This window comes from Nanorana parkeri, unplaced genomic scaffold (assembly GCF_000935625.1).
Source record: "Nanorana parkeri isolate BGI_ZX_2015 unplaced genomic scaffold, ASM93562v1 scaffold401, whole genome shotgun sequence".
Classification (NCBI taxonomy): Eukaryota; Metazoa; Chordata; class Amphibia; order Anura; family Dicroglossidae; genus Nanorana; species Nanorana parkeri.
In genome coordinates this window covers 130,569-149,610 of record NW_017306669.1, presented here as the reverse complement: position 1 = coordinate 149,610, position 19,042 = coordinate 130,569, and the positions used below count along the sequence as shown (strand labels likewise).

Below are 19,042 nucleotides of genomic sequence, written 5' to 3'. Positions count from 1 at the left end.
GCTCGGCGGGTTTTGAAACATGTTCGGAAGTTTAAAGTCGTGCGACCTTACAGTAGTAGAGGTCGCACGGCTTCCACACACCTTACGATAATCGTACGATCGCGGGATTTCCCGCGATTATCGTACGATTATCGTAAGGTTTGTGGGGATCTTTAGAGCAGCCAGATCTAAACAGACCTGCGTCCATTTACATCCAATTACCCCCTGTTAGGAGCATGTCAAATGCTCCTATCCCTATCGCAACCACTCGGCTCCATCTGGTGGTGACAGACTTCCCTCAGCCAATCACAGGAGACAAGGTAGGAGGCGGGAACACCTGAGGGGACAGCTGTGAGCTTTGAGCCCACGGCTGAGAGGAGCCGGCACCTGCCTTTAACAGAGAGCCGGGACCTCCAAGGAGACTGCAAGGGACAAGCGCTGGAAAGTGCTCGATCTGCTGTCGGGTGTTTTCTTGAGGGAATTGGAACGGAGAGATTGGAAGCCTTCTGCTCCTGAGGGATTATATTACATATACTCACTGATTCTGGTGAGTACTGATTACCTGGGGGACGGTTGATTGGAAGATCGAACTTATAAGGACTTTATATTTATTTTCGTTTGCTTGGGGAATTGGACTCAATTGATTTTTATATATTTTATTTTTTATTTATTTAGTTTGCACATTCAGTTTGTCTTATTGAGTACTTTAGATCCAATTTATTTCATATCTATATTAGTCTCCCACTTTGCAATTAATTGTCATCTGTCAAATCACATCACAAATCAGAAGTTTGGAGGAACTATTTGCACTTTATCTGTACAATAGTTTTTCGTTAATTTTATTTTATTAACGGTTTGACACAAAGGTTTGAGGATTTGTCACTTCTTTACCATTCACTTATGAGATAATTTTATTGTTAACATTTTTTTCACATTGTGTTGCATTGTATCCACGTAGAAGTTTATGCTCAGATTTATCAACACAAATGAGGTTTAGACACTTTGTTATCACTTGATTTATACATAGTTGTTTTTGATATTTTTTCATTGGGACGTTATTCACTTATATGTATATACACATATATACACTTTGAGGAGGTAACTAGTCCCCCAGTTCGGTGGATATATATATATACCTCCAGAACAAGGCAATATATTAATTTATATTTTACACCTACTTTCTTACGGAATCCACCTTTAGCGCTTTGTTATCACTTGTCCATCTGGTGGTTGCCTCTTTTAACTGCACCTATGTCCAGTCAGCTGCAGGCTGATCAGGCTAACCAGCCTGGCTGGCTACATGCCCCTTACAGCCTGGGCGTTGGTTAGTTTCGCTCTATTTAAGCATCACAAGCCCAGAGCTCTGTGCTTTTGATAGTTGTAGCCTTGTCTTGTCTTTGCACTGGCTACACAAGCCTGTATCCTGATCCTTATCCCAGTCCTGCCTAGATCTTGTATCCTAGTCTTGCCTTGGCTCTTTAATCCTATACCTGTCTTGTTTCCTGTATCCTGTATTTATCTCATATTAGCTCATGTCTTGTATTTGTTTGCTGTTCCTGTTTTTGTCTTGTACCTTGACATCAGTCAGTACTTCTTCTCCTTGTTCCTGGGGGCCAGCCTGGGGAATCACTTGATCAGCGGCTGCTAAAGGTGAAACAACTCGTCGCTATTGGCTCTGACAGAGTGCGTCCACAGCTGGTCCTGACACCCCCGACTCCATCCAGGTCCACAAAACAAAACGGAACAGAGTTCCATTGTGGCGGACCTGATTGTGATGCATCAGGGGTAATCTGATGTAAACGGACCTATGTCATCCAACTCACCATAGACCAACATGAGACTGGTAAGTTCAGTTTCTTTCTCCATCCCATGATGGAGGAAAAAACTGGATGGACACAGATATCACAACGGTGAAATCCGTTCCAAACTGCTCCGATCAGCAGGGGATCTGTGCACAGATCCCCTGCTGATCCGAACTGACAAGCACCGGTGTAAAGGGGCCTTATTTAAACTCCAATCTGTATTTTTTTAAATTCTTAATAATATTCTAATAAAAATGGTCAGTTCAAAAACACAGATACTATAAATGTGGAATCTTTATTTTGAACATGAAATACTCAAAATCATTATTTTTTATCAGTTCAAATGCCTCATTTTCTTGCTTTCCTTGAAGGGCTACAGCTGCTCAAGACTTTCCCTTGGCTAGACCTACTCAAGGAAGGCCCCGAAAGAATATTAGTATTAGAAAGACTAGAAGATTAGAAAATTAATTGTTAACCACAAACGCTAAATTTCTTGCAGAATGATCTTTCCATACTTGGAAATCATATATTCACGAACTCTAGATCATGAATGGGATGAGCATGTGGAGTTGCCAGGCAGGTCTTTCCCAAGCGTCAAGGAGTGCCGAATGCAAGTGATTATTATACACCATGCTAATTGACCAAGATGTACTTGGTTAACCACCTGCTGTCCGGCCCTTGTAATTAAACGGCCGGACAGCGGGTGGGCGTTTTTAAACCATTTAAACCCATCCTGCCCCGCTCGTGCCCGCCGCTAGGCGGCGCGCACAAGTGGGAAATCAGCCTGCAATGTAAACAGCCGGCGATAGCTGTTTACATACAAGCTTTCGGGCGTCTGTAGAGACGCCCGATCGCTTGAAATGTGTGTGCGGGCCCCCCTCCGCCGCAGCCGGCGATACCGAGCTCCGCTGTGCCCGGTTCAAGCCATGGGACCAGCACAGCAGCTCTGCGGCCGGAGATCAAACGGAGCTCAGTACATGAGCTCTGTTTGATCTCCTCCTCCTCTTCGGAATGCAGGCAGTGATGTTTATTACATCACTGCCTGCATTCAGTGTCACTCTCCGGTACAGAAACCAGAGAGAAGCTGGTGAAGCAGGTGTTTGCTTCATCAGCTTCTCTGGGGGTCCCTAGGTGACATTAGGGGTCTTAAAGACTGATGTCTCCATAAAGAGGACCTGTCATTGAAAATTGGCTATCACAAAGGGGACTTGCTAGTCCCCTATGTGATGGCAATACAGTTAAGTGAAAACAAAATGTTTAAAAGAATTAGTTACAAAAAAAAAATAAAAAAATTAAAAGTCACATATAGAGGTAATAAAAATGTTTTAATTTTTTTTAAGTCCCCCGTCCCCCACATACACATGCAAACATGCGTCTAGTGCGCCTAAGTGCGTAAACGACGATTGCATCCATTACGCCGCACATGTTACGTATCGCCACGAACGTCGCAGTGAGAGCAATAATTCTCGGCCCATCAATCGCTGATAACACTAACCTGATGAGCGGTAAAAGCTTTTAAAGCGTCACCCATGGCCAATTTTGGGTGTGGTCGTTTTTGCGAGTTTGCGGACGCACGCAATTTTAAAGCTTGACATGTTTGGTGTCTATTTACCCCGCCTTTTATATTTTGCCAAAAATTTGGGTAATGATAACTGTTTTATAACATAACGTTTTTTTCCCCAATTTTCTGGTACTTTTTTCATTATATAGTAAAAAATAAAAGTGGTGATTAAACACCACCAAAAGAAAGCTCTATCTGTCCCCAAAAAATTGTATAAAATTAATTTCAGTACAGCGTTGCATGATGGAATAAATGTCAGTCAAAGTACCGCAGCACTGAATACTGAAAAATGGCCTGGACAGGAAGGGGGTGTAAACACCCCGGTCAGCAAGTGGTTAACAAATTTTGAGAACAGATTCCTTAATTTTTCTCAACTTAATGGGCAGTCCCATCCCACTTACTCTCCTGATTTGAATCCTTGTATTTCAATCACAATTACCTTTTCTGCATCACAATTACTACTGCTTGGATGGCGCACCACACTCCAACCTTGTCCACCTCCTTTAAGTGAAGTAAACTCACTTCTTGCATATATTTGTGGCGATAGAGGATGCCTCTACAAATTTAAGGTCTGGAACACCTGTTTGACAGGAAGCAAATAATCTATATACCCTTCACTCATGAATCGTAACCCTCTACATGCTGCTTCTCTGCTTCATACATCTATTCCTTAGTATGCACTAGTTGATGGCCTGGGAAAATGTAACAATGTTCAGTGTACTTGCCACCTCTCTACCTGCGATCCTTGGAAGCCAACTGAGACACAGGTTTGAGACAGAAATAACACTGGTAAAGTAGAGATTAAGGGCAAGTTTTATATGGTCAATGTGTTACCTTAGAACAGCAGAGTAAGGAATTGTGAATAGAGTTGAATGCTTCTTGTAAGTCTAATAATCTGCCCCACTGCTCCGGTTAAACATTGCATAGCTGTGCAACAGAATTGATAAATGTCCCCCCCTCTGTATTTTGGTAGTAAACTTTCCAACTTTCTCCATGTTTCTCAGGTATCCTTTTTTCAATCTATGTAATCACCATTTCTAGTTAAAGCAAATATTCTTTTTCACATCTGTAATTCCAGATTTGAATTCCGCATCACCTTCAGGTATGCGTCTGTACCTTTTGTGGTCTAAAATAAGGATATTTCCTTTTTTTAGATAATGGCAGAGTTTAGATGTCTACAAGTGTAAGGACCTGTGAGAGTTAAGATCCTACTGTGTTAGCAGCAGTACTGAGAAAAATACCGGGGGTATCACTGATGAACTTCTTCTGAAATGCTGTTTACAGTACTTGGCAGTCAAGCTAATATCATGACTTCAATACATTTTGTGTCACAGACCCAGAACAAACATAAAGCATATCAAATCAGGGTAATGTCAGATCTTTATACTTGTTTTAGGTCTGTTTCTCGGAGCTTGTATAGTATTAGCTTGACAGGCAGGCAACTAGCATTTTCATTAAGAGCAGTCAACAATAAGAGTCTCTGTAGATCTTTTAGCACATATTTTCTTTAATAACCTCTAATACAGGAGATTTAAAGTCCAATTATACTTTCAGTTAAAAATATAGTGTGCAAAGTCTTACAGTTTGTTTTCTTTAGAAAGCAGCCAGAGCCTGAGTAGAAAAGCCTGTCCCCCTGCTAGCATGCTGCAGATTCTAGCTCTTGGTGTGAAAGCAGGATCTTTATGTAGAGGTCTGACATACCCCCTGCTGAGTCAGAGCTAGAGCTCTCCAATCAGCAAAGTTTATGTCCCCAGCTGATTGGAGAGCTCTAGCTCTTACTCATCAAGGGGCGGGTTGGAACTCTGCAGAGATACCACAGCTTCCACACAGAGCAAGGGTCATTTACTGCAGCATGCTGGCAGGGAACTGGCTTTTCTACTCGGCTTGTGGCTGCCTTCTAAAGAAAATTAACTGTAAGTTTGCAAATGTAGACTTTTTTTTGATGACACTGAAATGTATTTAATTTAAATTGAAAATCCAGTTGGGCATTAAAAGGTCATGACTATGCAAAGTTGGTAAGTTGTTCTGGGAATTTATGAAAAATTACTTTACGCCTTTTTTCTTTGCTAGATTTTTCATAAACCACGCCAACCCAAGCATAAATATGTATGTTTGTTTTTTGTCCAATGTCAGGGGAAAAACAAATTCTAATTTAAATCCACTGATGCCAGATTTGTTTATATTGTGTGTGCTTTCAAGGTACATATTAATTATTTTATTTGTTCCCTTTATTAACTGATTATTTAAATCATCAGGCATTTCATATTAGCAGAATACATAGATTGATACATACAGTATCTTCTTTGGCATGCTTCAAAATGGATGCAAAACATATGTTCATTATTTCTTGGGATGCCTATCACTGGCTTCATTTGTAATTACTCATTTATATTTTCTCTGCTGAAGTAGTCTTTATTTTTACTGCTTTGTATTAATTAAAGCCAAATATATTGCTAAGTGGGTATTGAAGTGGATAATGGCAGCAATGTGTCATTGATGAAGGATTGTTATTGTTTATCATTGGATTTTTCATATAACATCCCTGAGCATCTCCTAAGTATGCTTCATTATTTGTTTTGAAGAGCCCTCAAAAGCCACAAAATTACTTTAATGGTGTTGTAAAAATGACAGAATGAAGTGCACGGTAAAAACAACATCACAACATAATGAGGATTAAAGCTGAACTCTAGGCACAGCCCAAATACTGTGCAAACTTCCTTTCCCCTGTAAAACGCATAAATGCCATATCCATCATTTTTACTTGCCTTTTTCCTTCAGAGAGATACTCTTCTTCTGCCCTGTGATGTCATCACATGGCTTCAAAAAACCTATGCAACAGGGGCAGCCAGTGGGGGTCTGCTGGGCATGCTACTTAATTTCCTAAGTGACCTGCATTACTAAATATTACAAAAACCCTTCTGCATATATGCAACTCTAGGTTGGCTCTTTGTAATGGAGATGGCAATGGGGGCAGGTGGGTAGGTTGTGACAGAGAAATCACCATTTATTGCCAGCACATTGCCAGACATAAATCACCATTTATTGCCAGTGGCATCTCACATTCCTGTGCCACACAGTATACAAGTAACCATACTTCACAAGGTAGGAGATAATTTCTGGTACTGTCAAAAATAGCATATCCGATGATTGTTTATACTCTCCCTGTATGGGATGCTTCATATACTACATGTTTTTCTGTTCCATTTGTTTATTTTGTGCTCGTGGACTTGCGCTTTCTCATATGGATCCTTTTTGATTGCTCATTACATTATCTCATTCTGTACCAAGTCTTGCCGATATACCAATAAAAACATTTGGATTTTAAAAAAAAATAGCACATCCAAGACACTCTTTGGGCACCTTTCAGTCCAGAGATGGGATGTGTTGACATCTTTTGATAACTAAATATACTGTATACTCCTGTGCAATGCAGCTGCTTCCATTTGTTTACATATGATGAAAGCCAACATTAGCCCCTTCTCTTTTGCACACAGTATATTGCATGACTTCTGTGTGGAGGGTTAAAGTATGACTGAAGCCCAAACTTTTTTCTTAGCTTTGGATAGAGTGGAGAGGCATTAGAACCCTTATCGGGTATTTATTGCTGTCTGTGTCCCCATTGGGGAGATTCAGCCTCTTAAAAAAGTAAAAGAAAAGCCTAAATTTTGGGTTGCCATCAAAACAGGAATAGATGGGAAATCTTCCAAATGGGACACTAGTTCTGGTGACCATGCTGACCACCAGGAATTTTCTACTCTTGGGAGTTCCTTGTGCTTCCTGTTGTGGCTACCAGACAGGAAGTGAAGGGAAATCTCCCCATGGGACACAAATGGCAAAAAAGCTAATACTCCCTTATCTTACAAAACATAAAAAAAAAGGTTTTGGTTTCAGGTCTACTTTAACTGGTAATGCAGACAGAAATTCCTCCACCGCCTTTGACAAGCTATATCTGAGACATGTGGCTGGAGGAATTTTTGTCTGCAGCACAGATTAACCCTTCACACATAGTGCATAGTGCATATATAGTGCAATATATTGCATTATTTTGTGATGGAGAGAGACCATACACTGGTAGATTTTCGTGAGAATGTTCAGTTAAAAAAATCTCATCAGAACATTTGATAATACCATTAGAGACTTCTGGAACGTCGTTAAAAATTCTGTTTACCTTTAACATTCAATTTTGGAATGAATAGAGCTTCTAGAATGAAAACCACATTAACCATAGAATTTCATTCATTTGAGAAAAAAATTTCCATTCTGCTCCTTCAAATTTTTTCAACAATATGGTGGAAAACAATTTCCGATATGATCCTATTAACGATTAAAAAATCAAACAAACTTTCCTAAAACACATTTTTTTAACAAAATTCTACTGGTGTATGGCCAACTTTTGATGTGCCTTTCTTTGTGCACATTTACATCATACTCCTAGTAGTTACAGGTGAAACTCGAAAAATTAGAATATCATGCAAAAGTTCATTTATTTCACTAATGCAACTTAAAAGGTGAAACTAATATATGAGATAGACTCATTACATGCAAAGCAAGATAGTTCAAGCCGTGATTTGTCATAATTGTGATGATTATGGCTTACAGCTCATGAAAACCCAGATCCACAATCTCAGAAAATTTTTGGCAGTGTGGGCAGGTGCCAAGTCCTACTGGAAAATGAAGTCAGCATCCCCATAGAGCTCGTCTGCGGAAGAAAGCATGAAGTGCTCCAAAATCTCCTGGTAGACGGCTAAGTTGCATTAGTGAAATAAATGAACTTTTGCACGATATTCTAATTTTTCGAGTTTCACCTGTATAGTCCCCTCTCCCTCTCTTTACAGGGCTTTCTTAAATGGGGCTATGCATGGCTGTACAGCGAGTGTATAGAGGAGCTAGACAGGAATACTGTAGGTACAAAATTCCATAATTAGGGGAGGTGGGTTATTTAATATATCCTGTGTGGTTATTAACACATTTTGAGAACAGATTCCTTAAAGTGACACTAAACTCAGGTTTTAAAATCTTAAAAATACACCTTACTTTAACTAGTAACCAAAATCTAGCTTATTTGTGTATCACTCGGCTGTAGATCCTCAAATCATCTTTGAATTGGTGCTGACACTGTCCTTCCTTCGGGAGGGGGGCTACTTTTGTTCCCTATGAACCCTGTGTGTGTTGTAAAGTAGCCACCGCTCCAAGATTGCCCCCCGTGATGGACTACAATCTCAAAACAAATTAGTAAACCAAAAGTGAGAGTGTAGTCCATCACCGGAGTGAGCTTGGAACGGTCGCTACTTTACAACACATTTAGGGACCATGGGGAATATTTGTATGTAGTTATTTGTTTGTATATATTTTCTTAAGACGCCCCTTTTCGCTCTAAAGCTAAAACAAAATTCTCAAAAGTAAAAGAGCTAAAGAGCTATAGATAAAATTCATGAATATTTTCATAAAAGCAGTCATCTATAAAAAATTAAAACGCTGGAATTTTAATTACTTTGATGTTAGCTACTATTTTAGACTAGATCAGGCAGGAAACTGACAGTTGGTGGGATAATACAGAATTAGGACCCATTCACACCATCACACTGCGATAACATGTTGTGAAATGCACACCAAACAGGATATATAGCCCTGCAGTTCCATTCATTTGCAATGGCACTCTAACACTTCTCTACTACAAAAATGTTCCCAACTGTTCTCCACTACACAACTGTTAGTGATTTTTGGGGGTGGTACTGAAACAGTGCTGGGACTTGTAGTTCCCTTTTAGTAATTTCTGGGGGTGTACTGGGACAGTGCTGGGACTTGTAGTTCCCTTAGTGAAATTTGGGGGTGTATAGGGACAGTGCTGGGACTTGTAGTCCCCTTAGGGATATTTGGGAGTGCCCAGGGACAGTGCTGGGACTTGTAGTTCCCTTAGTGATTTTTGGGGAGTGTACTGGGACAGTGCTGCGACTTGTAGTTTCCTGAGTGATATTGGGCTATCTGGTGAACCTGCATCCAATTATTCTTTGCTTCATATCAGCGGTTCTCAAGCTGTGGGTTGAGTCAATTTCATATTTTGTAAGGTCAATTTCATATTTTGCTGCGGAACATGTATATAGTGTTTATTAACCACTTGAGTCCCAGCAGATATTTTAAAACATTGCTGAGATAGTGGCTATTCATTCCAGAGCCAAAAAGGCACAGAGAATCAGCAGCTCCTGCGGGTGCCAGTGGGGCTATGGCTGGAACCGCCTGCTGCCTGTGACAGCTGGTATGCAGCACTAAGCCCAGAAGCTTAAACAATCGGCTCCTTCCTAAACTTCTACATATTGCTCCATAGGAGCACACTGTAGAAGTGAAGGTAAACAATATGTTTCCATATAGCATTTACATCGGAAGTGCAGTGATATCACTAGTGATGTCATTACCTAGGCTCTCGCAGAACTGTTGTAGCTCTGTCCCGCCTTTCCATGAGCAGTAGATCACTGCTATAGAGACCCATTGCTGGCTAATTGCAGCCAGCAATAGATCACTATTAAAAGTGATCTGCTGTTAGCTGCATGGGGGGCCTGGATCCACTGACCAGATCTAGATTCCTACTATATATAATGCATCTCCAGGAAATGAAGGCAAATATTGCCTCCCAAAAAAAGAATCCATAGGTCGCAACAATGTGTAATGACCTGGATGACATCTGCATCCGCTACACCAGCATCAATGCTCACATAAGTGGATGCAATGCCATTTGAATTTCTAGCGATCGCAAACCTGTGAAAAGTTGCTAATTTGTGTCCTTAATCATATCTTAATGGTATGTAGCGTTGCAGCTAGGGATGCACCAAAATTTCAGCCGCCGAAACATATCAGCAGAAAATTGCACTTTTGGCAAAATGTCGAAAGTGCATTCTCGGACAAAATTGCAGTGCATGCCTGGTTTCCGCTGTGCGCTGCTCTGTGTCCCCTCTGACACAGTGCACTGTCCAGTGGGGAGGAGAGAAACTGTCACAGGAGGCTGAGCAGAACGGGGAAGGAGAGAGCTGTAAGCCACGATGTCACAGGAGGCTGAAATCTCCCGCACCACCCCCCTCAGCCTCCTCTGAGCGATCAGGATGGAGAGCGGTGTGGGGGAGGAGATAGCCGTGCACTGTCACAAGAGCATGAGCTGGCAGTGAGGGGGAGGAGTCAGCTGTCGAAATAGACTGAGCTCTCCTCCCCGCCCCGCTGGCTCAGCCTCCTGTGACAGCAAGTCAAGATGGAGAGCGGTACAAGCAGTCAGCGATCAGTGATTGCTGATTGTTTGTAAATAACTGGACATAGTACAATGTACCAGTTACGAATGAATAGAAAGTGATCTACATCATTCCTGTTCATTCATAATTGTGTACATAGTAACTCATACTATATCCGCAATTTATGAATGAACAGGAACACTCAGCATAGCGTTCATTTATAACAGGGGCTGCAGAAAAAGAGAATGCGGACTCTGTGTCCTCAATCTCTTTTTCTATTTTAAAAGGGAACTATCAGGGGTCTAAAAGGGGTTTATTTCACCAATAAAAATCAAGGAAATAAAAAAATATGCATCCAAATTTGCTACCAAATTAAAGCTCTATCTGTCCTGAGAACAAAAAAGACCTATAATGTGTTAGGGTAGACTACAAAACCTAAAAGGTATGATGTGCAGAACCCAGAAATTGGCTAAATTAAATGAAATGCTTTGGGACTCAAGGGAATTTAAGGAGAAAACTCCTGGGGACTTAAGTAGCTACAGGCTAATTTAATAACAACAAGCACTCGGTCAGCTGTTGGCTGAGGCTCCCAGACCCAAATGGCATTCGGAGGTTCGAACTCCGAATAGCATTTGGGAGCTCCCAAATGCTATTCAGATCTGGGAGTCGAGGTGTCATAATAACAACAACTCGGTCGACTGAGGCTCCCAGACCCAAATGGCATTCGGGACCTCCCAAAATTAACCAAAAATGTAGAATCCAAATCCCAAACCTAATTGACATTCGGACCCAAATTCTGAAAAACTAAATAACGTAAAATCCGAAACGAACTGAATTTTTTGCCGACTTGCATGTCTATTGGCAACTCTGGACATGATAAAGCTTGTATCGTTTACTTTACATTTAGTTTAAAAGCTAGTTTAGTTATAAATGATTTGTGCAGTTGCTATTTGCTTTGCTTGATGGATATGATGTGGGGGCACACTGGGGGGTTTAGCTGCCATTGTGATGCGCTAGGCATTCAAGAGAAATGGGCTACCTCCAGGCATACCTGCACTCAATTTATCTTTTGCTATATATGCTCCAAGATGGAGGCTCTCATGCACTAGCGTTAGGACCACACTACACAGAGGGGCCTTGACGAGGCAGTGTGGCTTCCAAATATTTTGCAAATGTGAAACTAAAACCTCTGTTGTTAACGCTACGGCCTCATTCACACTTTACATTTTGGGATTCCTGTGGCAGGAACCTACGAATTCCTGCCAGAGGTAACCCAAATTGCCTATTTAGATGCATCTGCTGTCACCCATTCAAGTTAATGACTGGGTGACAGTGGCAGTCCGCATGTTATAGTATGTTATATGATTAAATGCTGTTTGGAATAGATCAGTATCCCTGGTTGCATCGCGTCCACTGTCACCTGGTCATTAACTTGAAGCTGCCTCATCGAAACTTGACACTTGGAATTCCTGCCGCAGTAATTCCAAATCACACATTCACGCATAGTGTGAATGTAGCCTTAGAGTCAGACAGTGTCATTTTTTTTTTTTTGCACAGTAGCTGGTTAGTGTGCTGGGCAAGTTTTTTGTTTAAATTTATTGATTGACATTTTGACAGGCACGGATTGTCTTTCTGAAGACACTAAACAAATGATCTGAGTGTGGTGCCCACCATTGGACTACCCTGTTTCCCTGAAAATTTTTGTTGCCTTTCAGAAAATAGAAATAGGTAGTGCGATTCTATGCATGTATTTTCACTAAGGAGTCCAACTGAAAATGGCCACCAGTTTTCCTCTGGCATCAACGCTTCCATGTAGATGTGTGCTCTAGTGGAGAGAGGGAAATAAAAAGTGACAGTTAGGACAGCCTTTATAGGAGACGAAAGGGAAACGTGGACACACACAGAGGTATAGTGAAAACAGAAAGTTTTCTACAAAATTGACCCTGTGTATCCAGCCATCCTGCTCCTGAGCTCATTACTACATCTGATATAAGAGACAGAGCTGTTGACAGACAGCCAAAGGACCTCACCCGCCAGTGTATCCCAGAGAAAATAAATGAATACGATCAAGCTATACTGTGGGTGAAACGTGTTCGAGGGAGAAGCTCAGGCAGGTGGATGTGGTTTTTATCTTCAATATTTTTATACCCCGAGTTGTTATGGAGTGCAATATGTATTACTTTTCTATGGGATGCACTGGCTGGTGAGAATGGACTTGTAATCATACCGGCACCCACAGTGAAGAGGTGTTTTGAAGTAGAGACCTGAAGGTAAACATCTGAGTTTGTGAATAGCCAAAGGACCTGGCAGGAGGTCCAACAAGTTCCTTTTGATGAGGAACTAAAATGAAAGATGGAAAGGTACGACATAAAAACATACATCTGAAGAAAAATCTACAAGACCCTCAGGAAAATGAGAGACAACAACTATTTTAAATACAAGGAGAAATGAACACGAGTGCAGAGTTCAGAATTTTCTGTAGTTTTAAGAACAATGAATTTCAGGAAACCAGGTTATTGATGATCATAGAGATTAACATGCAACCAGATTCAAAGTGTTTCTTTTAATCTGCTTATAAAATAATAGCCACTCCAATATATATTTTCCTCATATTCTCTTTACAAGGAGAATTTTTTTTGTAGTGACTCTAAGAAGGAAGAAATGTAATCTGACAGCAGCAAGCAACACTAGAAACATTCAGTTTCTACATGAATTGACGTATAACAAAAAGGAAAAACTGAAATGATCTTAGCACAACCATGAGGTAAATTACTTGAGTATGAAACAGTTCAATTAAAGTATCAACATCCATCAACTGTAACTTACTGTATATGGAGAACGTTTTAGCAGAGGTCTCTTCCCTGGTTACTTTCCTCTAGAGATTTCACTACACCAAAAACTTAACTGGGCACTAGGCTCAGGGAATAGACATGTGCGATTCGTTTCGTTGCGAATCGAAATCCGTACGAATTTTCCTGAAATTCCGAATTTCGGAGCATCAGAAATCCGAATGGCAGTTTCCGAATTATATCCGAAATACGAAATTCCGTTAACGAATTTCGGATCCGAATTTCTTTGAAACAGGAACTAATATTACCCCTGTAAATGAGGTTGAACAACTTGACAAGATTTTTTTTTTAATCCGAAATACGGATCCGCTGCTGCTGAGGGTTGCATTACAATACACAGTTACACACACAGGCAGGAAATACGAAATTCCGTTGACGTATTTTCGTTCCGTTACGAACATTCGTTATATTAAAGTTAAAAAGCAAAGTACATTTATATTGGAGTTGATGGTATTTTTTTTCAAAATACGAAATACGAAATTCGGATACGGAATCCGTTAACGGAATTCGTATTTCGTTTTGGTTGACCAATCAGAGGTTCTCTTCTGCTGCTGAGAGTTGCATTACAAATACAGGCATGAAATACGAAATTCCGTTGACGTATTTTCGTTCCGTTACGAACATTCGTTATATATTGAAGTTAAAAAGCAATGTATATTTATATTGGAGTTGATGGTATTTTTTTTTTAAAATCCGAAATCCGAAATTCGGATACGGAATCCGTTAACGGAATTCGTATTTCGGAAAAAAAAACAACTACCACTCCAATATTAACAAAGGTATTTTGCTTTTTAACTTCATCATAACGAATGTTCGTAAAGTTACGAAAATATAACCGCCACTAACGGAAATTCGTATTTCGTACGAATCTGAATCCGAATTGAGTTCAGTTACGAAATACAAAATAACAGATATTCCGAAACGAAACGAAACAGAACAAATTTTTTGACGGCGCACAAGTCTATCAGGGAATGAAGAAGTGTATTATTCTGTCATTCTAGGAAATATGATCTGTTATCTGAGCACATCTTTGGTGATAATTTTTTCATAGACAATTTGTTCTATTTTTACAGACTGATCAGATGGGTTTCTGGTCTCCTTATCTAATATTCTGCTCCCACTGGATCACAAACATTTATAATCTATCCTAGGAAGAGTTACCTGGTATTTACTAGACCACACATGCTCTGAGCACATATCCATCTCAGAAATATAATGTTCACTGCAGGAACCTGTTTACTCTTATATGTGCCTCACAAACTGCCCACAAAATAACCACTGCCCACAACCAATATGGGGGTTTATTCCACACAAGTAGAGGACATTAAATAATATAAAAAATAGCAAACAAGTCTCTATACTTTGATCGGCTGTTTAAAGCAACAGTAAATGGTGCTTGCAATCCCCATATCAATCTATGGGATTGCAAAACTCACTTGAAGCAGGTCAAATACAGGTCAGAAGAAGGTCATGTGCAGGACAAATTCACAAATTCTTAAAGGAGAGCTATGAGGTGAGTGTTTTTCACTCACCTCATAGTTCTAGCCGACCTGTGACAATGAAACTGTCACAGGTCGGCTTAGTAGATCGGGAGGTGAGCGAACACATACCAGCGCTCGCTCACCTCTCGATCCTGTCACGGCTCTCTGCCATGACAGGGGAGGGACTGGATTCCCCCCTCCCCGCTCCGATCCGCCAGCGCTGACTGGCGGAACGGATGGGGAAGGGGGTGGGTACAGCTGGCTCTGCCTCTAGATAGGCATAGCTAGCTGTCAGTCACGCAGCTGGGCGGATCCTGACATAATTGTCGGGATCCGCTTCAGCTGTGGCGTCTCAGTATACCGCGAGCAGCAGCTTGCGGTATACTGCGGCGTCTCAGTATACCGCGAGCTACAGCTCGCGGTATACTGAGCCTAGGGTGACGGGAGGACACTAGTTTGTGTCCTCCCGTTACCCTAAGGAGAACTATGGGGAAAAGCCTTAACATCGCTTCAGCTGTGGCGCACAGAGATAAATACGAAATTCCGTTGACGTATTTTCGTGCGTCTCAGTATACCGCGAGCTACAGCTCGCGGTATACTGAGCCTAGGGTGACGGGAGGACACTAGTTTGTGTCCTCCCGTTACCCTAAGGAGAACTATGGGGAAAAGCCTTAACATGCTGGTGTCAAACTGATTCTATTGACATAGGCCCAAAAAATGTTGCTATAAGCCCTTTGCTTGTTTGTGTGTTTAACTATATATAAATGGATTTTCCCTTAATTTTTACTATATTCTTAATTTTTGGTATATCTTTGAGGGATGTTTAGCGAACATAGCAAAGTCTATGGAAGGTGAATCTTATTAATTTTTTCTGCCCATTTTAAGGTTAATAGTCAAGTAATTGTTAGAAAAGGGTATGGGGAGCTGAGCACTGCCATGAGTTACATGTACCAATGCATAAAAAAATAAAAACAATACCATACAACAGGAAGAGGGACTTTTTATGTGGATTAGAGCAATAGTTAAGATTTACAAATCCTTAAAATAACATGCGTTGGGGATGCTTTAAATCTGCATGTACTGTTATGGAACAATTTTTACAGACTGTGGTAATTTAAATCTCCACCAAACCCTAATCCAAGCATAAACCCTGGGTGGCCAAGAAAGGGGGCGGCAGCGAGTGTGCACCCCCCCTTTCTGTACCAGACCATGCCAAATCCCTTTAAAAAATAGGGGTACCTTCCAAGGGGGGGGGGGTCAGCAAATCCCCCCCCCCTTGCAAAGCACCCTTGTCCAAATGTTACCCTACTTTCAATGCCCAAGAAGAAGGTGGGGACAATATGGGATGGACTTATAGTGGAATCTGGTTGTTTCAGAGGGTTAGGTCCCACAACCCACCAATGAGTCATTCTCCTTTGTCTTGGGTTTTGAAGAAGTCAGGCTGGTGGAGATTGAAGGGAAAGGCAAGTGGAGAGTAGGGAGTAGATCATGAAATTAGTTTGTTCCCCTGTCACAATGGGCAATAAATCATGCTGCATCATTAGTCATGAGCAGTTTGTTGTAAGTAACTACTCTATAGAATGGGAAACATGAAAGCCAGGGAGTTAATTCACACAGACCTTAGGAGCTAACCGGCCTAATTGCAAATATGGTGTCTGATAAGGCAAAATATGTGATGTATAGAAGGGAAATGTACAGTTCATTAATCTGCTCTTGAATTACCATCATTTGAAGTAAAGCTTGAGTTCTACGTGTTTGAACCTGACTGGACATTCATTCCTCAGAAGAGAGAGAGGGAAAGGTTTTTAGCATTGCTGCAGGGGCTGTCATGCAGCAAGGCTGGGAAGTCTGGTGTCCGCTCTGTCTTTTGAGGAGTAAATAAGTGCTGAAGATTACACTCATAGGATATGCCTGGGATCCCTGAGATATGTGTAGAGGAGCCAGTGGAGGCCAGCCTATGGACTGCTGAGGTTGTCCTGGGGGAAGGATCTCATATACAGAGACAGAACCTCTTTGTATCTAGGGTCCTGAGGCCAACTACAACTGGGCAGAACCCTGCGAATACTGACATGGTTATTTCATTTCCAAACTGAAGGAGGAGCTAGTCTTCAACTTGATAACATTGATGCCCCGATTTATAATAAGGGGTGACCAGATATCTGCCCCTTCCCAGTAGAATGAGTACAGAGGCACAATACTACAATTTACGCATTCCCACTAAGAGTTAAATGTCAATAAACACAATCAACAAAAACTTGTATTTTTTTAAAAATTATTTTCTGATGTAATTCAATGTCAATCATAATGTCCAGCAATGTAGTCAAAGTCAATCACATCATCCAGCAAATTTAAATACTTCTCAAACACGATGACCCGACACCAACCAATGTTTACCCGCTGCACACCATCACTAAATAATAGATCCAGGGTGATGTCATTGACCAAATTTGGTATGGCCAATTACCTGTAAGTCACTTGTACTGTAAACACGGCATCAGCAATTTGGCCAATGACCAAATTTAGTCAATAACATCACCCTGGATCACCAATTCTGTCTTTACATTATCGGAGTGGAAGTAATGTAAACATAGAGTAAGCATCAGCTGGCGTGGGGTCATAATGGTTGATAGGGATTTACATCACTGGACGCTGTGATTGATGTGGATTACATCACTGAACTTCATGACTTAATGCTCAACCATTGATAAAGTTTTTTTGTTTTTTTTGGTGTGTGTGTTTTCTTATCATCTAAAGGACTCACACTAGGTGTGTGTGTTTATTTACATGTACCCCTATAGATCCCACCCACATTACCCCCAACCCTTTGAACAGTAGCCCCACAATAATGTTTATAGCATTTCAAAGGATAGCATTTGCTGAGGGGTAATTTATCTTATTTTATATGTTTACCCTTAAATCTTCTTTAGGGAGAGAATAAAGTAATAAATACATTTGCATAATTACCAATCCAGATTCCGAGGCTGACAGTTGCAGCCACACGGGGAGTCCTCTGACGCAACGATCGCAAGGGATAAACTGTCACATACCAACGATCCACACTCATAGCAGTCAAGGTCACACAGGTAGCTTGCACAGACACCTAGAATAAAGCATCCAGAAGTGACGAAAGAAATAAAAGGTCTTAAAATACAGAGGCAATTGGTATCTATTCATTTTCAGTACATTGTTGATCAAAATCCCTATACCAAGAATTTTACCATCTATTATGCTTTTCAAAAAAATTTTGACAGCGAGTGAGCATAACAGGAATATTTTCAGGTAAATTACTTTTCTAGCGAAAGTCTTGTGGGGAGCACTGGAAAAGGGCATTTCACTTAGCAGTGTACTCACTTTTGTTGCCAGCGGTTTAGACATTAATGGCTGTGTGTTGAGTTATTTTGAGGGGACAGCAGATGTACACTGATATACAAGCTGTACACTCACTACTTTACATTGTAGCAAAGTGTCATTTCTTCAGTGTCGTCACATGAAATTATCTAATAAAATATTTACAAAAATGTGAGAGGTGTAAAAATGAGAGTGTCAAGGTTATGAAAATAGGAATAGTTTTCTTATAATGTGTGGGATTTTTTTTTTTTTTTTACTATTCGCATTACCCATAAAAGCTTTGACCTAAATGCTTTGACCTATACCCGGTGTACCAAAGTGGAGGAAATAACTTGTACTCCTGTTACATAGTTTTTTTAATGATATTACTAATGCACAATAAAGTCTGATGAAGCAGTTTAAAGGCTGCAAAATGCGCTACTTGTATACAGCACTACGCCAAACTTTCCTTGCCCTCATATGTTAAATACCCATAGCATTCATCAGCTGGAGGAACCTCCTCAGATGCTGGATTTGTGATTTGTATATTTTGTAAGACAAATTGGTAGTAGGACCCTGTGCATAAACTCATTTTGATGGATTTAAATGGGGCATGACATTTTTTTATTGTATATGATTTTACAGATTGTTTTAATATTGACTAAATAAATGTTGTATATTTTCTCTACATCAGTGGTTCTCAACCTGTGTAACCTCAGGACCCACATTTGTTTTTGGTAATTAAGTCGCAACCCAAGTCACACTGCAATGGAAAACATGGCATTGCGTTACCACGCGTTCTGGTGTGGCCTCCCGTTGCGTGGTGCAGTGC

The 19,042-nt window shown here is 40.7% G+C and overlaps 1 protein-coding gene across 1 annotated transcript in view; it reads right to left on the bottom strand.

Annotated features, from left to right (window-relative positions):
- The window catches only part of KISS1R (KISS1 receptor), a 52,541-nt gene that overhangs the window by 6,935 nt on the left and 26,564 nt on the right, over positions 1 to 19,042 (bottom strand). The window contains exon 3 of the mRNA XM_018559511.1: positions 17,848 to 17,983. Within this exon, the coding sequence (XP_018415013.1) occupies positions 17,848 to 17,983 (136 nt within the window). The remainder of the gene's footprint in view (positions 1 to 17,847; positions 17,984 to 19,042) is intronic.